The sequence below is a fragment of the Tubulanus polymorphus genome, chromosome 7, assembly GCF_964204645.1.
Source record: "Tubulanus polymorphus chromosome 7, tnTubPoly1.2, whole genome shotgun sequence".
Lineage (NCBI taxonomy): Eukaryota > Metazoa > Nemertea > Palaeonemertea > Tubulaniformes > Tubulanidae > Tubulanus > Tubulanus polymorphus.
In genome coordinates this window covers 18,708,713-18,729,534 of record NC_134031.1, presented here as the reverse complement: position 1 = coordinate 18,729,534, position 20,822 = coordinate 18,708,713, and the positions used below count along the sequence as shown (strand labels likewise).

Sequence of the window (20,822 nt, the reverse complement as noted above, 5' to 3'; positions counted from 1 at the left end):
CTTTATCTAGTTAATTATAAACAATTTGTCAAGAATTAAGAACCCAAAGAGGAATTTCTTGGAGTCTATCGTCGTGAAAAGAAATATGAGTGGAAACCGACTACGCGCCATTAGAAACAGTAAAAATAATCAACTTAAGAAAACAATGGACGTCTGGCTACTCACAGAAAACTTACGTGAATTAATGAATTACAGATGTCTGAAGTCTTTTTGGGAAATGAACAATTGATATAGAAGCTTTTTGGGGGGAAGGACATTTGATAATGTTTTTGATTAATGTATCCTGACATTTTGATTCATCTCTTTAACGTATTTGATTAATACATATTACGAAATCATTTGTACGGCGCGCACGCGTGGTTCTAATTAATCAAAAATCGACGATTACATTTTCCCAGATTATTTTTCAAATTTTGAAGAGTCTGCGAAATATCGGAGCAGTCCCTTTTGGAAACGCCACCGTAAAAATATATACATATGCGGTTATTCGGCGAAATTTTCATGAGAGAAACAACTTCGAAAAAAAAAAATTTATCCCGAATTTTTGAATGCGTCTTCAAACACTTTTCGTTTATCATGAACCGTGACTGAAATAATCTAATGTCACGTGATGTATGTGGCCATGTTGTGACGTCATCGTCGATCGTATTCAAATTGGTTTCCATAGACAAATCACTGTCTATATTTGAAGGTATTCAAATTGTTAAAAGGTAAAGTTTATGCACCTGGCATCACAACGCGTTATATTGGACGCAAAGCGCTTGTTTGACGAGTAAAAAACCAATATTGATTCCTGTTCAACGTCCAAAATGACCCTACGTCCTTGCATTACCCCTTCGGCCCGATGACCAATTACCAGCTATGTGAACAAAAAACAATTTGAATATCATCAAGAACAAATTAATTCCTGAATCTCTGTGAAAATGAATGTTGTCCGTGTGACAATTTGTAATATACGGTTTCGCTTGAACTGCGTTCATTCAGTTAGTATTCATGATGTTATTTCTAATAATCTTCAGTCGCGTCTCACACAGAATACTCTAATTGTATTATTCTAATCATCATTATATTATATCGGGGCTTCGCAAATATGATTAAAAAGCATAGAAAACATAACGTAGCGATGAGGTTACGAGCTTTGGTGGATCGGTGTATATATCTTTTAGGAAATGGGATATTCTATTTTTCACTTGACGACTCGCTGATTTCAAATAGAAATTGATGAATGGATAAGTGTTAGAATTATTTTAAAATGCGTTTTGTGAGATAAGAACCTGATCGCCATTTGAAAACATATGGAAAGATCTGGTTTGTATCGATATTTCTATATTTTATCCTATTCAGGTAAATCGCTCGTGTCTGATGATTCTGGCCACGTATAGGAAAGATATTTTTCCACCAGCGATCATCATTTAATCTTGTTAAACTAAATATACAATTTCTGGAGCCAGTTCCACGGTAACTGATTCGGTTTGAGTCTAGAGCTAAAATAAGTTCAATCCAAAAGTTAAAAAATTTGAGTCAAACGAGAAATAAACGGAACCGGAGCATGAATTTCATGATCCGTTCCTTCGTGCTTTAAGTTCTAACATCGAGAATCTAATCATTGTTTCTTCATGGTACCGGTATATGTTTTAACGTGGTAATATTCACCACACATTTTCTCGGAATTTCTGTTACTTGTTGAGTGTCATTAATTCCCATAATGCGATGATGAATTGTTTGTTCTGCAAATCGATAGCTTATTAAAATATTTTATTGGATCGAGGGCGACTCATTTCGACTTTGTGTAGCTAGGGTCAACATAAAGCTGAAGTCACCCCGAGTAACGACATCCTCCTAACTGCTGCTGCTGCTGCTGCTGCCGCTGCTGTTGAAACTGCGCGGGATGTTTATCAAGTTTCAGCATTCTCTGTGACCATGGTAACGCCCTGTTTTACCGGCGCTATAGTGCGATACGGGTTCCATTCAAACCTAACCCACTGGCTCGGTCGGAGGACAATAAAGCAAATATCAGGAAACTGGTATATTTACTTCGCCTGGACTACGCTATATAAAGCTACAGATGACTAAGTAGCGAAGCGCATAGATTTTAAAATGGTTAGTGAGAATTCAAGCGCACGCCTTCGAAGCACGACGCATTGTAATAATAATAAGTTTCAACTAAAAGTGAAAAGGAATGGTCTTTTCATTCTATAGCTTTCGGCGGCACGAAAATAGCTAACCTGTTTTCGTTTGATTATCAACGCGCTTGATTTCAATACGTCGTGAAGAAAAGGCAATTTTATTTCTAAAATGCACCTGAATGTTTTTAAAAAAAATAGTTTTGTTGCCGGTTCTATGTCTCCAATCATATATAGATACATATATTCGTGTGAGTATAAACGCATAAAACTTTGTTGTGGGCAACAACGTCGTTATTGAGTATATACTATATCGGATAACGCGCAATGGAAGCTAAGCGCCACTGGGCTTAACAAAAAATGAATTTCGTTACCTAAAAAAAATCATGACCTACCATTACTACGTGAGTATTACGAATAAGAATTTTTTTTAAATAATCTTCTTTAATGTCTTGAATTCGTTACGATGGGAAAGTATCGTACGATTTATCTTTGTGTTGATATGTTGTAAATTATCGACCCAGATTTCAGAAGTATTGAAATAAAAACTGGACCTCACTTGGAATTCTTTGTGTTGCAGTAATTATTTAGGATTAATGTGGGAACTGTTTTGTTCCACGAGCTGTCGTTAAGGGTATAAATAATTTTATCAAAGGTTTTTTTTCCCATTCGTACGAGCATTCCGGTTAGTATTCGAGGTCACCTGGATCCAGTTCTACAGTTGTAGTGCGTTTGATTTCACCCTGAAGTCAAAATTAGTTCATTACAGTTATTTTGTTTCCCTTCAGTCACACTTACGAATTTCCTTCTGAATAAAACCAAAATTGGCTCAAGAGTTAAATCGTCATCCTTTTGATACGTATACAGGGCCCGGTTTTATAGACTGGCATTAAGCTTAACCAAGGGGCCAGCTCAATCGAAAGTGAATTGAGTTGGTAATACTGGTCCCAGTATAATTGTATAATCGGCTCCCGGTTTCTGGAAATGATGGGTTATATATAATACATAAGGGAACCATAATCAAACAGCGAAGAATTTTCAAGAAAATCACAGTATTCTATTGAGTTGCCTTATTGTATTTTGTCATGTAAATTCCAACAAGTGGCTTCTTCTTATCTATTATGATAAGCATAAAATTCATATATAAAGATAAGACTTTCGGAACTGTTAAACTAAGTAAGCCAAGGGAGAATTATATGGCGTAGTTAGCCGTTTGTACGCGGTAGTTCGCAGTTCAATGTGTGGTGAGATGGATTTGCAAAATTTCAAAAATCAGGAATTGGTCGATTTTCATAAATTCGTGCGAAAGCTCAATTCTGATCGGGTAAGATTATGGGGCTGGTTATGGAAAAGTGTGAATTATGATGTTTGATTCATTAGTCGAATAGAGTCGAAGTTGTGAGGAGCTGATTAAACAAAACACGCAATACCGAGTGCTGCATGCTATACATCAATTCACAGATCCGTCCAGAATCAGGATTGCATTTCAGTCAATTTAAACCCACACAACCTGTGCAACTGGATCAAAATTAGACCCACACAACTTGGAACTAGATCCATAGTCAAATTAAAGCTATATAACCGTGGAACCCGATCCAGAGTCAAATTAAACGCACACAACTGTAAAACTGAACTGAGATCAGTGTAAGATTAAACCTCCCACAACTGTAGAACCGCGTCCATAGTTAAACTGTCTTCTGTACGTTCTTCCTATCGGCTCGTTTCTAGAAAGATGTGATATCTATTGATACTGTACATTATAATGTGTCGTGTTAGCTTAGATATCAATTCAAATAGTCAATATAATCATGTATATGATAATTTATGCATATCCCTTCAACCATCCGTTATATGGCCTATAACGTTGAGTTCTACTGTCATGGAAACCAATTACTAATTTACACAAGTCACTGAGATCAGTTTTAGACCAGTTGCATAGTCAGGGCTTAGATTTAAGACCAGTGAATCTAACGATTCAAGACCACTTTTGGACTCAAGCCCCCACAATGCCCCGGGCCCAGTTGCACAGTCGTGACTTCATTCAAAAGTTGTCTTACATTTTTGGGTTTCAAATATAAGGTCTGGCCGTGCAACTGGCCTTACAGTTAACGTGATCTATAACTGACGACCCACTTCCAGAATACGATTGCGAAAGTGCGAATAATCTAAATATTCTTCATGATTATTTCTTAGAAAAACTATCTGAGTGCATTGTGAAGAAAATATTAAGGATTCTAAATATGAATGACCTATAGTTTGGAGAAAATGAGTATTGGCGAAAATAGAAATATATTCTATTTCATTGTCATAAAGATATAAATCATATGAAATTACTTTTACTTGATTCTAGTGTTGATGAATTAAGATCCAGCATCCATTTTGAGTTGGAGCCGGTAAATCACTTTCCCCGGTTGCTATCGCCGTAACTAAGCTCGTTTGGCAGCAATCAAACTGTATTAATTACAACCAATCAATTACTCGCATTTTCCGTGACATTTTAATACGATCTGAGCCTGATAGAGAACTGACAGTGTGACCGGTTATTGACCCTTGCGGTGATGTATTTGAATTAGAAAATGCATTTCTTTCACTGCACTAAATATCGCCGCTCCCTTTCGCGTAACCTTTCGTGAAAAATCGAATGTCTTTGATTCGATATAAAAATAGAGTTTCGATGTCCAGGGTCAGCCTAAAGCTCGTTCTTGTCCTATAACCAACCTTACAACTTAAGACCAGTCTAAACTTATTTTGTTTCAAAGTTAATCCAACAGTTAAAACCAGTTTGAGCTCATTTTAGTTTCATAGCTAATCTAACAACTGAAGTCATGACTGCAAAATTGTGAGCCTTTGGGCTAGGTCTATACAGATTGCGTTAGTTCCCTATCTCACTCTAGTTTCGATGACGGCGTCTGTGAGCGTAATTTTCCAGAAAACCGATTAATTCCTGTGCGCTTTTTTTGTCGTCTGGCTCTGGTTCTCCAAACACTAGATAGATAATCGATAAAATCACTCGTGCCTGACCGGAACGATTAATCTACTTCCGACCAAAGACTACAGCTACATCGTGGTGATCACGTGATCACTCGAGTTCTCGATGAATTCGACTAGTTGCAATTTATGAATTCGTAATGGGAAACATCTTTCATTTAGAATTGCCGCTTACCCGTAATAATATACCCGGGATGATATTTCAATTGGAAATTAATTATTTACATGATGAAAAATCATTAACATTTGTTTTATAGCTTCAGGCGCTATATATTACTTGTTGGTGTTGTTTCTAGTTGGTAGCGTTTTTTACTTTTGTTTCGAAGAAATATCTTATTCTATTCTAGTTTCTTCGAATTGCTGGGTTTCCATATTTTCGAATGTTTTGGAACCAGTTCCACAATTTAGAGTTTATTCTTATCTAGAGAAAAGACATTTTAAAAAAACTATTTTGCTTTAAGTGAACTCAGTATTCGTAAATCAGTTACAACTGTGAAAACTCACCGTATCATTAAATGAATTTGTTCTCTCTAAATCTAACTTAAAATCGCGGAAAATGGCCCGAGTTCAGAGTTACGTAGTTGTGGAACTGGATCTTGGGTTCAGAGTTAGCTCTAACTCACAACTGTGGAACTAGATAGCTCAATACATAAGTCGGATACGATATATCGTTCATTGGTATCAATGTGACAGGCAGAAAATAGAGATCAAGTCGAAACGAATTGAAATATGTGAAATGTATATTTACGTGTGTCATTTTCAACAGGGGCCCGGAAAAGAGAGATTTATAGGTCACTTCAGTCGTTACGATGACTACGAGGAAGACGTCGGATATTTGACCGGAGACTACGCGTCTACAACTACATCGTCGTCTACAACACACGGCGGCGCCATGCCCAGTCGATACTCACATACCCCGGTACCTAAACAATACCGACAAGAATATATCTACCCGGACGATCCGATAGACCAGAAACTGCACGGAAAACACGTCGACAAGAAGGGAAAGTTGGTGACGTTTTTCCGAAATGGCGATCCGAACTATAAAGGACTGACGACTTCGATCAGTCAAAAGATTTTCATGACGTTCGAAACGTTGTTGATGTGGTTGAATGAAAAAATCTCGACCACCACCGGGGTTCGCTACGTGTTCGGAATACCGGACGGACGCGAGATCCGAGATGTCAGCGAGTTTCAGGGCGGCCGTTCCTACGTCGTGTCCAGCGTGAAGGAGCTCAATACGAAAGTCGTGTACGGATATTCGCGTGAGAATTTCTGGCAGAATAAGCGTCCGTCCGCGAGTAAATTCAGACGCGGCGAACCGCAAGCTTTGCTGCGTCCAAGCCCGGTTCTCCCGCCCGAACACATCCGCGGGTCTCACACGCCATTAACCCTTAAACCGCGCATATTCACCATTATCAGTAACACGCACAGAGACAGTCGGGAGAAGGTGATATTGAACCCGCAAACTGCGCAGAGTTTCGAGGATTTACTGAAAGACTTTACGAACATGCTCAAATTGGAATATCCGCCAGTGTCTCGAATCTATACGGCACGACCTCCATTTAAAAAGGTAAGTTATTCATATGAAATTCAATAAAACTAATAACAATAAGGTTTGTCATTTTCAAAAAGTATCTGACAGTTGGCACAAAATTCAATTTTTGATTCACCTATTTTTGTTTCGTTCGAGTTCTTATATCTAAAATAGAAAAAAGTAGATTTATTACACCTGGCAATAAAGAGTGAAATATTGAGGCCGGAGTCAAATCATGGGTCAAATGGCTTTCATCGACAACTGCGAAAACGATACGATACGATAAACAATTAAAACTCAAAGCCACCTCAAAAAACCTTTCGAGCAACCGGTCCGCATCTCCATCAAAACATTTGTATTATGAAACAACCTCTGATTCGCCGGGCACTGACGGAAAATTGTGATTTCGGATTATTTGTCTGAAATATGAAAATAGCAAAATCACGAAATGAAAATAAACCCGTCGTCGACTATACTGCGCGAATATTGAATGAATCATCATCATTCATCAAGATAAAAATACATAATTTCTATATTCGGTTGACGTCTGGTAATGAATTCTATTTGCTGGTGACAAGTCGATATAATGAACACACGTATCACTGAGATACGCGTGTGACAGGAGCTCCACTGAAAGCTCTGTCAGGGAAAGCAATTTTTTTCCAATTATTTGATGAGTTGCAACTCGCCGATTAACGGCTGAATAGGTTATAGATTTAGAAAATTGAAATATCGATGAATCGATGACTGTTTGCGGTAGGACAGATATTCATTAAAAAAAGCCTGAAATGACAGTTAATTCAATAATCCCCGAGTATAGCATTCTGAAAGTGGTTTTATTATCTACGTTTCTGATTGAACTGTGTCGCTTGTGACGCTGATAATATTCTGGATCCAGTTCCACAGTCGCGAGTTGCAGCATCAACTCATAGTTGAATTAGTTAATTTTCAATGAGTTAACTCTGAGTAAAAATCTAAGCTCACAAACTGTGAAACCGGGTACTTATAATCATAACTATGTGATTTTCATCTCAACTTCGAACCTCATGAGATTATACCAGGGTGCATTCCTTGGCAGATTCCTTTCAGAGTCAACCCCCGAATGAGTTCGAAACTTTTGATTTCAATTCTTGATGAATGAATTTCGTTTTTAAATCTATTTTAATTTTATTCTAAATTTAAAAAGTGGGTCTAGATTCTCTTGTCGATAACGTTTTCAGGTACAAGGCTATTCTCAGTTATTCCGTGAATTTCGGGATCACGACGCGTTCATCGCGTGCGGGAATGAGGAGAGACCGTTCGAGGCGAAGAACCGTGGCGATTCGGACGACGAGCCGGACACACCTCGCAAACCGCACAGACGCGACGACGACGAGGATTTCGACGATATAAACGATTCCGAACGATCTTCACAAACTCAACAACAACAACAAAAACCGCGTCATTCCGATAAAGGCATTAAGAAGCCGATGACTAGGACTGACGCAGTCGTGGCGGCTCCGCGTAAGTTTGATACATTCTAATAGAAACTTTGACACATTTCTCAACACTCACTCACTCTGTTTGGACCATTGAAATGTGGTTATGGTTTGATTCTGTCCAGAATCAAATCAACCCTAATCTGGGGTCCAGAGACCAAGTCAGTTCCGGTTCATTCAAATAATCTTCCAACCAGCCTGGACTGGTAAGCCAATGATTGGGCCGTAACATTTACGGGTGAACTGACGTGGCACGTAATTTACTGATTTCCGTAGAGCTCACAACACTGTGTACTAGTAAGGAACATGACGTTGTTACTGCACGCCGCCGATTGGCCGTCAAATGCGTATGGATACGTAGTAAAACGTTACTGTTCACGGCCAATATGACGTATTGTTATCAATACGTTCGGCATCGGTGTATAATGAGTATTAGCGATTCCTACTTTCACGTGCTATTTCACGGTCCACGGATTAAAAACTAATTTTCAACTTTTCGTTGAAGGTGATGACCCGACACCACCACCAAAACAGCAGCAACCGCCACCAGTAGTACAACAGCCACCAGCACCAGCACCACAGCAACAGCAGCAGCAGCAGCAGCAGCGGGTTCATACTCCACCATATAATAACCATCACGAACCAGCTAGAACCTACCAGCCACCACCTCTTCAAACACAAAACCAGGAACCACCCCCTTATAGACAACATTCACCTAACCCCGATAGATATCCGCTGAATCACGACCGACAAGCTCCACAAGGTCCACATCCACCATCCACCGGACCTCCACCCCCTCCACTTCCACACCACCAACACAACCCGTACCATCCAGCCAATAATCCACAACGTTTACCTATAGAAACTCCCCGCCAGGGGGCGCATCGTCTACCATCGCGACAACCGCTTCATATCGATAACAGACGATACAAGGGAGACCAGTATAATCAACCCCCCGCGACGACAAACAAAGCTGGTGATGACAGACGGTTTAATGTAGCTAGAGTCGACATACACGGACAAAGACGAGGTAAAAACTTTCATTCTTTTTTTCTGCACCGTACATTTTTAAAAACCTTTTAAGTAACCTTTGATGAAACACCCTGAATCCGTGCTATAACACTGTGAATCCGTGCTGTAACACTCTGAATCCGTGCTGAAACGATGATATAAAATCCCACGATGAGAAAGAAAAAGAGGTTCCGAATTTTTTCATGGGCCGATATTTTAATCAACGTTTCGGATACGACTATTTTTTATTCTAATTGTCGGTTTTATGTTTACCATTTTCGCTTCATAATTACACATTCTCTGTCGTAAAATTATCATCGATGAAAATTATCATAGAAATTGCTTATTCCCTTTTTCTGCATTATTTTCAAAAACCCTTCACAAGAGAAATGTTCAAATTGATTACCTAGCTTCCTAGCGTGATATTATTGCAAATTATCCCCAACCTTACAGTTATATCGTAAATCGTTTTTAACACGAGTCGCGCACGAATAAAACCTTCATCGAAAACCCCCTAATTACGGCTTTTACGACTTTACCGAGTGCAAAACGATTTTCAATTATGATTCTGGTTGCGACGAGTATTTTCCTATCGAAACAGACATTATTCACCGATTGAAGCTACTGCACGCGAGTACGTCTAGCTATTTCGTAGCGCCTGAAAAAAAATTTTTCCTAAGATATGAATTTTCTAGCTGCGTTTCGAATATTTGGCACGCGACATTGTTACAATATCGACTTGCCTCCTTCGATACGAACGTTAATATTCTATTACTCCCCACTCCCCTCCCTCTATCCCCCAACCCCCTCCGCTTTCTTATAAAAAGCTTCACCTCTACCCGATTGTGAATAATTCATCAATAACGGGATTGTATTTACGTGTGTTTTTTTTCTGTTTTGTTTATGATGTTGTTGTTTTTTTCTTCTCTGTTTGATATTAGCTCCTGAGTGGAGGGCTGAGCATCGATTCTGTAAAGGACGCCGTGCGTGTAGTATACATCATTTACCGCCTAGTCATAATATATCATTCGAAATTGTACACGAAGGTTTCATAAGCTTTACTCAAAAAGTGTCCAATTTATCAGTTGTCCCTAGAAGCCATCACATGAATGTGGATTCTTGCCTTATGTCTCAAGTTCAGACCTAGTCGTAGCATATCCAAGGTACTTTTCGATTGTCGTCTTCCGGAAGATGGAATATTCTTCTAACTATTATGATTATTTAAAATGAATCGGTAAGATCACAAGATCCGCGATGAAACAAAAAATTTACGTAGATTCCCACAATGAGTTCGACATTAAAATTACAAATAGTTGTTAAATTGTAAATTTTTAGACGATTCGTGCAGAGACGGAAAATGTGGGAGAAATTCGGCAATCGAACGAGAAAGTATAGATAATACATCTTACGGAAGAGCACAATCGAAAAGGGCCTTAGATGTCGGTCATGATTCGAATCTTAAAATTTGAATAGAATCAGAGTCAACCCAGAACTCATAGCGAAATGGCGATTAAATTTTAGAAACCTAGAATATACTAACTACTTATGTTCTTGAGATTTCTCAAATCTAGGAGACGATAAAATGGACACTTCGTATCTTTAAGTCAAGGTCTTTTAGAATAGGTGTTTGTGTGTGCAGCGGCAGTTTTTGGAATAAAAATTTCTAGGAATTTGAAGTCATTGCGAGAAATATTTCTTTTCGTGTATTTTAACAATACATTATGTTTATCGGTGACAGGTATATATGTACATATCTAAACATGGTCGTGGTCGTATAATGCGCTTCTTTTGGGCTATTAAACTCTTAGCAGTAAATGCTTTAGTCAGTAACTGGGGATCGGTTTCTGCGACTGGGTATTACAATCAAAACAATAACCGGGATAGCTAGTGCATTTATACCATTTGCGTCTTTCGTGTTACAAAATACGAAAGGAAATAAGTGAGTTTTTGAAAATTTGTTTTCATCTTCAGAATTCTATGCCCCGACTATACCTGACGGTAACGACGACGGAATGCGACCGGATCGAATGCTAAGTCTCGATTGGGTGTATCCTTTTCAAAATTTACAACCAATGACAGATGCGGAAATTTGCATATTCATGAAGTAAGACTCAGGGGTCAATTACTCAAAAGTTGGTTAAGAGTTAACCAGTCTATAGGGAGCACCATGACTTAGTTAAAACGGCAAATTTTTACAGCGATATTTATCTGGTGGTTATCGTCGACGAACTTTTGGGCCACACTGGATTCAGATATTTCCTTTAACCGGTCTGAAGATACGGGTATCGAGGTAAAGATGCTCGCAATAATCTACACGTGCTTCCAACTGGTGAATTGATTTACACAGTTTCCGCCATTACTGTTGTGTACGATAAAAAACGGGACAGACAGAGACACTACGCCGAACACAACGAGGAGATTCTCTGGTAAGAATATTTTACCTCTGATCAAATGTATTCAAATATTCCAAGAAACTTTTAGCAAATCGATGAATTTTTGAATAGAAATCTGCCTATTTTGTAACCAAGATAAAGAGAGCTGAATTGAAGAAAATCCCTCAGTTGTGAAGAAAAACTATGAAAGGAATGACGTTGCTAGAAATGTCACCACTATTTTGATATTTCTTCAAAATTGAGTTATAGACAGTCGTATTTGTCTAATAGAAACCGCCATGAAACGATCTGTCGAATCAGTCTCACAGTTTATATACATCCTACACCGAACAGTTTAGTAATTTTAAGACAGATCTATAACGACGGAGGAGAACTAGGCGCTGGAGTTAAAATGTCAATTCTTGTTTGTTGATTTTTAGTATTTCTATCCATGACACGCAGCCGTACGTAGCAACCGGTCAGTCAGCTGGTAAAACATCCGGGAACCGAGTGAGTAAAACAATAACCGATATAACCGCCATTCGTAGAATTCAAAAATTCAAATGAGGGCTTCAATATACGTTTTTTGAATAAACCTTTCATAATTCTATATTATTCTATGTATGTGTTATAGGCGCATGTGAGAATTTGGGATTACAGAACTTTACAGACATTTAATGTAATTGGAGAAGGAGTCTTTATGAAGGGAGTTGGATCTGTAGGATTCAGTCACGAGGTACAATTACATGCTTTCCTTACATTAACCGTACAGATATATATCCCAATTCCCAAATCAATATGGCGGCCTCCATAAAAATAACATCGAGTAGGCGTTTAGATGAATCAATCGATTTGATAATGTCATACTGGGATTTGTGGGTACAGTCATGGTTGTACAAAATATTCTAAGTTTTTATATATTGAGTATTACAGATTTATCTATTGAATATTTCAGATGGATGGTGATTATCTGTTAGCGTTAGATATGAGTAATAAACATGTGCTGACGTTATGGGATTGGGAGGCGGAGAGACTGGTCGCTAAAACAACGGTATTGTATTCAGCTCAAACTGATTTCAACTTTTCTTACTCATAACTGCGGAACTGGATTCTGGATTATGGATTCTGGATGCTGGTGTAGAATTCCGTATTTCAATTGATCCATGATTTGTTCTACGACGCGAAGTCAATTCTGTTGTCGTTTTTTTTTTTTGTAGACGTCAAGTTCGGCAGTGACCGGAGCTGTATTTCACCCTCACGACGATACGATCATTGTCACGTACGGTAAACAACACATCTCATTCTGGAAAGTATTTTGGGAATCGGACCGCGGTGTCGATCAGTCCGGCAGAATTCTACGCGATAAAAAGAGCGGAATTTTCGACGTGAGTTGTGTCTTGGGATATTCTAGGTTGAACGAGTTCCTTTTATAAAAAGATTCACAATATGAAGATTTAACAACGAAAATCTGTTAACCAGGGGTTAGTTGCTAAAAGGTGGTCAGGGTCAACCATTTCGACACATTAGCAATTCATCCATTAGTTAACTTTGACCAACTTTTCGGTAACTCCCCTGATGGTTTGGCTAGACACTTCTATCCAACTTCATAGATTTATTTAGAATGAATTGAATTTTTAGAATTCGAAATATAGCTGCAACGCAGCGATAACGGGTTTTCTGCCTTGCAGCATCATTGATATGCAAAGCTTTGAAATCATAAATAAAAATCTATTGTCGGTGTTTCGAACCTGATTTGACTGGTACATTTACGTGAATGTATCATATCACAATACGACCCTGCAAATTACTTTCGATATGGATAGGCACAATGCGATTATTCAATAAACGAGAGAAACCCTAACTAGGTCCTTTAAACCCGTGTGATACTGTGTTTTCAGGACGAAGTGCCGAAATTTATAACATCGTTAACGTTTTCATCAAACGGTGACGTCATCACTGGAGATTCAACCGGCAGCATTATCATCTGGAATAAAGATCCAATGGACGCGTTTATAAAGGATAACATGTTGTCTTACGACCTCAAACACGCCCATCAGGTAATTGTACGAAATTCAGATAAAATCTGAGGTCCGAACCCAATCATGGTCGTCGTGGTATCTTACTCGGTTTGACGGTTCCCGAGAAGGCTCGGAATGAATTAAGTTCTGGAGACTGAGAGTTTGAAACTGTTTTGTGCAGTCGACGACCGAGGGAAATTATTTCCTAGGAGATAATATACAAAAATGCGAACTGAATAAATGGAAAAATTATTATTTATTTCATAAAAGTGTTTAATAATTTTTTTTTTTCGTATAGAAAACGGTGCTAGTTCTGACTATGTTACCCGATGGCACTCTCCTCTCGGGAGGAGGGAACGAGATTCGAGCCTGGGACAGCGTCAATCAATACAAAATTGTCAAAGAACGCATGGTAACTAATAATAATACTAATTCGTTCTTAAAAATGTTATATCTATATATAGAACACCCATATGGTGAATAGGGAATTCGATGATATTTGTTGAAATTTTCATGAATTACATGTACATATTGATATTTAACAAAATGAAAGAATACGTAGGAAAAATCATTTTCAAAAGATCATTGATTAAGTCTTTGTTTTTGTATTTTTAATGATAGATTCCGGATAGTTACGGATATCCACGAACTATAGTCGGTGCTAATTATGAAGGTACCGACGGTTTGCTGTATATCGGTACGACTAGAAATTGTGTACTAGAGGGTTCGTTACAGGAGAAATTCAACACCGTTATTCAGGTAAAATTATCAATGAAAATGATATATCCTTTTTGAAGTCAAAGGTATTCACTATAATGACTATGATGACTTGAGCAGCTTTTATGGAATCACCAAAGATTTTCACTTCACGTCATTAGTTTTTATAGTTATCTTTAGTATTCGTGAAGATCGCTATAAGGTTATAGGCGATATGTCGAATCAACAAGTTATTAGCTTAAATAAAAAAGTTTTCGGACTTAATCCTTCTCGTTATAATGTGCGAGATTCTCTATACGTCTTTAGTTGCAGTTGAAATATTTTTTGAAACTATTTCTTTAGGGACATTACGACGAGCTATGGGCTCAGACAACTCACCCAGCCGAACACTGTTTCTATACGGCCGGTTACGATATGCAAGTCATCAAGTGGTCGACACTGAATCATAAGATTATCTGGCGTACAACTGTAGATGTAAGTCGTTTATCGTAGATTTTTCTAAGTGAAAACTATCCGAATGCTTTTATGACGTCTTGGGAAAACCAAGATCTGAACGTAAAGCCAAACAAACAAATGACGTTCGGATGTTAGTTTCCCGAGAGTTACCATATTCGATTTTTAACCTCACGACGGAACCACGGCCTTTGAAGTGTACACTGTAAGCTACCAGTTTAACAAATGGGGTTAATTTTTGATTTGAATTAGCTGATTATTAATGCTTAATTCGGGTTTTCAGTTAATTCAATAATTAGATTCTGTTTCACAAACTCAAAGCCGCTTGTCACTGATTGCAACAACATCCACGCCTTATCCACCCGCTTCATCGAAAAATATAGTACGATGTTTTCCTATCATAGATTCTTTTCTTTTTATTTCGTTATAGAGACCTTGTTTATCAGTAGCGATAGATTCTAATGGTCAGTTGATAGCGGTAGGAACCACAGCCGGACGTCTGGTTCTACTGGACGCGACCAACGGTCAGCATATAGCCTCGTTACAAGTAACCAATGAGCGCGAGTTACAGCTGGGGGTAGTCTCGTTTTCGCCGGCCGGCAATTATTTGGCAGTCGGGTCACATGATACGGATATCTATATATTCACGATATTGGACGACGGTCAGTGCATCAGACGAGTACAAACTGGCAAATTACAGGTAAATTACTGCTGCTGTGTAGGAGCCGCGTGTCGAATCAGAAAATTTAAAAAGCAAACAGTACTTTAAAGGTTGATTAGATTTATTTGAAGTTCGAGCTTTCACTGCTAGTGTATGATGAATTCTAGATGTTAAGGTAAATTACAAGAAATCTATCGAAGAAACAGAATGAAATCGTATGATTAAAGATCTATCGAATGATGAAATAAATTAGGTTTTCCGATAGCCATTGATGAAACTCTCTGTGTTGTAACGATTGTATAAACAAAATCGCCGAGTAAGAAAAAATGGAGTTCGAAACATCTCATTGAGCAGATACCTCATTCAGTATTTTTACGATATTCGAAAATAAACTTAAGCGTTTAAAAAGTATTGAAATGGTTTTAATTTGGGGCGGACATAATTTTTGTTCTTGTGACTGAGAATGGTTTAGAAATACGCAGATGTTTGTTTTTTTGCAGGGGCATCGCAACTTTTTGACGCAAATTGATTGGTCAAGCGATGGTCACTACCTACAGTCGATGTCTGGTGATTACGACCTTAAATATTGTAAGTAAATATCAAAGAAACATTTATTTTCAAAAGTTGATTCATCGTTTATGAGTTTATCAATGATTTAGATTTTTATGCTGCTACATATTTTGTGAGGGAAATTGAAATCTAATTTTGAAGACTTTTTATATTTTTCCTGTCTCATCGTTCTGAAGAAGAGTAAAACCAATTTTCTTGCTATGGTTTTCTAGGGAACGCGGATATGATGCAAAGGGAAAAGAATTCCACAAAGTTCTGTGATACTGATTGGTTTACGCAAACCTGTACTCTGGGTTTCTGTACTTTAGGTTCGTATAAGTCGAGCTGACTTCATGACCAGGATGGAAGTAGTTCCATGGTTTTCCGTTAAGATTTGACGACAGTGTTGAATATTCAGAAATGAACTAATCTTAACTGGGTCCTGAATGTTCGATGCAATGGGATATGATCGTATACTAAATTATTCAATTAGTCTATATAGTCTGACGTGGAGAATTAATAATAAGTTTAAACCCACTATATACAGAATTTAAAAGATTAAAAGCGAATTTTATTTAAAAAACTAAAAATCAAAAATAAAATACACGACGTTTCGAACTCTCTACTAGAGGTCATCGTCAGGTTTGGGTCACACCGTCAAATCACACCTGACGATGATCTATAGTGAGAGATCGAAAGTGACTTTTGATTTTTATTCTTGATGAATAAAATTCGCTTTTAATCTTTTCAAAACTTATACGTAGAGGTTTTCTAAACTTATGATCTATCGTCCGCGTCGGAATGTACGGGTAATTCTACTAATTGTTTTTCGTTTGCTGATTGTTTTTATAGGTGCTTGGTCGAACCTCGATAAAGGAGATGACATCAATTGTGTCAGTCGATCGAACTTCAGGGATATTTTAGCTGTAGGAGAAAATAGGGGACGAATACGACTTTACAAATACCCCTGTTCAACTCATAGGGTAAGGACCGGGCTGTAGATGACAATTCTATTTAATGTGAAAATAAAATGTGAATTATATATTTATTTATAGTATAATTATCATATATATCATTATATATATCATAATATCTATATATGATTATCTATTCATTTCGATCAGTTGTATTTGTTTCTATAGGCGGACTATACTGAAGTGAAAGCGTACACGAATCATATAACTACAGTTCGATTCATGTTTGATGACAGTTTTCTGATTTCTACCGGAGGTATGGATGACGCCATTATGCAATGGGCGCTGATTGAGACGAAACGTTCCTAAAATCTCCGAGAGTCAAATCATGATCTCGCTGCTGGACTTATGACGTCAGCTTTGCTCTACTGCGAAGTGAAAAGCGTTTCCTTGTGGTGTATCTATTTTCACGCCCAGTCTATAAAACCTGCATGGCTCAACTGTCCGCAGGATCCAGCTCCACAGTACAGGATTGGAATGCAGAGTTGAATGAGTTTGTGATGATTGCAGACTCGTGGAACTGGATCCGGAGAAAGATGAAACCCAGAACTGTGGAGCAGCATGGCGACCCACACAACTGTGAAACTGGATCCGGAGAAAGATGAAACCCAGAACTGTGGAGCAGCATGGCGACCCACACAACTGTGAAACTGGATCCGGAGAAAGATGAAACCCAGAACTGTGGAGCAGCATGGCGACCCAAACAACTGTGAAACTGGATCCGGAGAAAGATGAAACCCAGAACTGTGGAGCAGCATGGTGAAGCTTAACGGTTAAGGCAATTGCTACTTATCGAAATAAACATACCGGCAACGTTAGGAAAAGCTTAGATTTTTCGAATTTTTAATTATTTCTACTAAATGTTTCAATAGAAAAGCCACAAATATTGAAATTTAGACGCGACGAAGAAAATGAGTAGATGAGAAAAAAACGTTGTTATTATTTGTTATAATTATTAATTATCTATTGAACATATATTTTATACGTATTTATAAAAAATAAAACAATTGCTAAACAAAATATAGAGAATTCCTCTTGGTTCTCACACGTGATTGATGACGTCCACTAGCACATCCTCACTTACCAGGGATTGGTTGCAACTAAACCCTGGCAAGCGAGGATGCAACTAGTAGAGATTTTTCGAGAGGAATTTTAAACAAGTGGCACTGAATGGAAAATTATCAGGAGCGTAAACGATTAAAAAAGTAACTCAAGAGGAGCGAGGTGGTGAGGATGAGGTCCCTAAAATGATGCGTAATCCTAAAGCAGAGCAAGGACCGCAAGGGAAGGGAAAATTTCTCTATGAGGGAAATTATACTAAAACGTCCTTACCAAACGTTGAGACCTTAGAGAAATTAAATGTATTCATGCACATAAACTACGAGTTGAGATATATGATAATTGACTAGCTGGAAAAACAACGTCTGGCGTTTAACAAATCAGTTCTACACGCGTTATTCATATTGAGATATGATTGTTCTAATAGATAAATATATTTACAATCATTGAAATTATACATATCACACACTACAGAATAAATGTAAATGTAATATAACTGTTTAGAGAACACGACGAGGACTGAGGATTTCAGAGCATTCACATCATGCAACACTGGACTCGTTTTGTCATCCTGTTCATATTCGTGATCAGTACCCATGAATGTGTAAGTTTGAAGGTGCTTTCTTCCCCCCCCCCCCAAAAAAAAAACGTTTCTCTCATTCACCTATCCCTGGGGAGTAGTTACCCCAGTCATCAACCATCCTGGGGATATGTAAAGCGAGATGACCTACTAAACGCGTAGGAGTCATACCCCATATAGTAAATGATTTCATTCTAGTTTTGAACAGTTTTTATCACCTTCAGGATTTATTTTCGGAACTTTTCTGAAATGTAAATTGAAATACATTGGATGTTATTGTGTTTTTGATTATTCAAACTATCTATAAATAAAATGAACATTAGTAATTTATGTAAAGACAATCAATTCTTCAATTGTTCTCTCTTGGTTTAGAAGTCAACTCAGGAACCATCACAACCAGATGTTCACAAAGGTAAAGTGACCCCGCAGGGTGCAGGAACAGCACAAAAATAATGTTTGAAAATGTATCTCTAACTTCTTCGTGTTATTAGAGAAATTTTCTTTTCCAAATGATTTCAGGTTTCTTTCAAGGTGACATTGATCTTCCATCGGTAGGTTGGGGATATATCGCGGTTTAGTGTGCGAAATAAGTATAAATAACATATTAATTTGTTGGTTGTATCGCTAGTTCCGTAGTGCAGTGAAGTCTCGCTGGTCCAGATGGTTCGGTAACAAAATGCGCTATGCTTTCCTTGAAGATGACACCAACACAAAAATAGGTAACAACGAAAAACATATTTCTGATATTTTGAATAGGTATACAGCAAAGAGACTCACTCCGTTGGTTAATTTTGGTCCTAACGTACACGGCCTCGGTAGCTCAGTGATATTAAGTTAAGTGCTGACGAAGTCACTATGAGTGTCGAGTGACAAGCGGGTCCGAGTCCTGTCGACTGTTTACAGTGTGCAGGCAACACTTCTTAATCCGAGTCCCATAACGAGGTTAAATGAACAACCATCAGATCGACGTAAATCGAAAGAAAACAAAAAACAGTATCTGTTTACTAATTATCATTGCTCATTTTGGAGGCGCGCATCCGAATTTTGTTCGCCCTGAAATCTGTTATTCATCTTTGTAAATTATTCGAAATAAATGATAGGATGATATACGATTTTCAGCCGATGCGGATCGACCGGTTATTCGAGAAGCTATTCGTCTGCTCGCTGATCTGATTAACGAAGGCGGCGATTGTTTCCAATTTACGGAAGTCGCTGACAATTCGGAGAAATTGCCGACTCTCATGTTCTACTCCGGAACAGGGTACACTGAATATTCCATCCCATTCGAAATGAAATATGACCTTTTTTATCCAACTAGATGTATACAATTCAGGATCCAATTCGCCTTTTCGAATATGAATATTTCACGATGAAACTCTTATCCCGAAGAATACCCATTTACTGTACATCTTTCCCATGCTGTAATTCTGGATGACGTTGTTTTTTATGTAACCTCTTTTTTCAGATGTCACTCTGCAGTAGGTATGTCTGGTGGCACTCAGATGTTATCGCTGGGCCGCGGCTGTCTTCATAACGGTTACATTTGGCATGAACTGTTACATGCGCTGGGACTGTGGCATGAGCACACGAGGTTGGACAGGGATAAATATGTCCGAATATTGTGGCAAAATATTGAGCCCGGTATGTATGTATCCTAATACGTATGGTTAGGTTCACTAGAAACCTATGTGGCTTTTTTTACCAACACCACCTGGCGGGTTGACTGATTATAGAAAAAGAATCAATGGCTGAAATGACGTCTACAGTTCCCCGATTGATCATTTTAGATTTTCCATTGCAAATTCAAAAATGTCAAAAATATAGAATTATATGAATCATAATCTTGTATTCGAAAGCAAGAATTCGCCCTTGTTTCATACGCATTTTTCAGACGCTCAAATCAACTTTCAAATAACTGCTAAGAATAAGATCAACGACCTTGGAACGCCGTATGACCTTTCATCATTGATGCACTATCCGGATAATTACTTCAGCAAGAACGGCTTGAAGAAGACAATTCTACCGAAGGAACCTGGCATCAAAATCGGGCAAAGAGATAAACCGAGTTATTGGGACATAAAACGAATAAGGATTTTGTATGAATGCGACACGGTTTAAATAAATAAACGTGGGTGAAATTGAAATAGCTTTTATTTGCGTAAACCTTCGACTCAGTTTGAGGCGAGGTGACTGCCTGCTGCCGAATAGCTGGCTTACTAGGCGAACTTCGGTTATCGGAGTAAGTCGACTATAGTCGAATTAAACGAAACCGAATGTCCGTTAGTCGGAACTATGGTCCGTG

At 38.2% G+C, this 20,822-nt stretch overlaps 2 protein-coding genes across 3 annotated transcripts; both read left to right on the top strand.

Moving 5' to 3' along the window:
• Nucleotides 1-3,314: 3,314 nt before the first annotated feature.
• On the top strand, nucleotides 3,315-17,887 carry LOC141908450 (77 kDa echinoderm microtubule-associated protein-like). 2 transcript variants are annotated; one of them, XM_074798501.1, is made up of 20 exons: nucleotides 3,315-3,447; nucleotides 5,878-6,684; nucleotides 7,869-8,151; nucleotides 8,632-9,156; nucleotides 10,079-10,120; nucleotides 11,109-11,184; nucleotides 11,414-11,563; nucleotides 11,950-12,019; nucleotides 12,144-12,245; nucleotides 12,465-12,560; nucleotides 12,727-12,894; nucleotides 13,408-13,566; nucleotides 13,826-13,939; nucleotides 14,149-14,286; nucleotides 14,587-14,718; nucleotides 15,128-15,397; nucleotides 15,859-15,946; nucleotides 16,141-16,236; nucleotides 16,760-16,890; nucleotides 17,050-17,887. In XM_074798501.1, exons 1-20 carry the CDS (start codon nucleotides 3,361-3,363, stop codon nucleotides 17,188-17,190), a joined length of 3,675 nt encoding a protein of 1,224 aa, XP_074654602.1. In that variant the 5' UTR covers nucleotides 3,315-3,360; the 3' UTR covers nucleotides 17,191-17,887. The 2 variants fall into 2 exon arrangements, with proteins under 2 accessions (XP_074654602.1, XP_074654603.1); XM_074798502.1 differs by lacking the exon at nucleotides 10,079-10,120.
• Nucleotides 17,888-18,395: 508 nt separating this feature from the next.
• On the top strand, nucleotides 18,396-20,639 carry LOC141908936 (high choriolytic enzyme 2-like). Its single transcript, XM_074799233.1, has 7 exons — nucleotides 18,396-18,544; nucleotides 18,893-18,932; nucleotides 19,040-19,071; nucleotides 19,149-19,239; nucleotides 19,640-19,781; nucleotides 19,986-20,161; nucleotides 20,412-20,639. Exons 1-7 carry the CDS (start codon nucleotides 18,485-18,487, stop codon nucleotides 20,636-20,638), a joined length of 768 nt encoding a protein of 255 aa, XP_074655334.1. The 5' UTR covers nucleotides 18,396-18,484; the 3' UTR covers nucleotide 20,639.
• Nucleotides 20,640-20,822: the final 183 nt, after the last annotated feature.

Excerpts from the sequence above, each read along its gene's own strand:
- LOC141908450 (XM_074798501.1), top strand. The coding sequence starts at position 3,361 with ATGTGTGGTGAGATGGATTTGCAAAATTTCAAAAATCAGGAATTGGTC. Across the intron at positions 6,685-7,868 it reads CACGACCTCCATTTAAAAAG|GTACAAGGCTATTCTCAGTT; the intron begins GTAAGTTATTCA and ends TAACGTTTTCAG. Across the intron at positions 16,891-17,049 it reads ACCCCTGTTCAACTCATAGG|GCGGACTATACTGAAGTGAA; the intron begins GTAAGGACCGGG and ends TTGTTTCTATAG.
- LOC141908936 (XM_074799233.1), top strand. The coding sequence starts at position 18,485 with ATGCAACACTGGACTCGTTTTGTCATCCTGTTCATATTCGTGATCAGT. Across the intron at positions 19,240-19,639 it reads TGACACCAACACAAAAATAG|CCGATGCGGATCGACCGGTT; the intron begins GTAACAACGAAA and ends TACGATTTTCAG. Across the intron at positions 20,162-20,411 it reads GTGGCAAAATATTGAGCCCG|ACGCTCAAATCAACTTTCAA; the intron begins GTATGTATGTAT and ends CGCATTTTTCAG.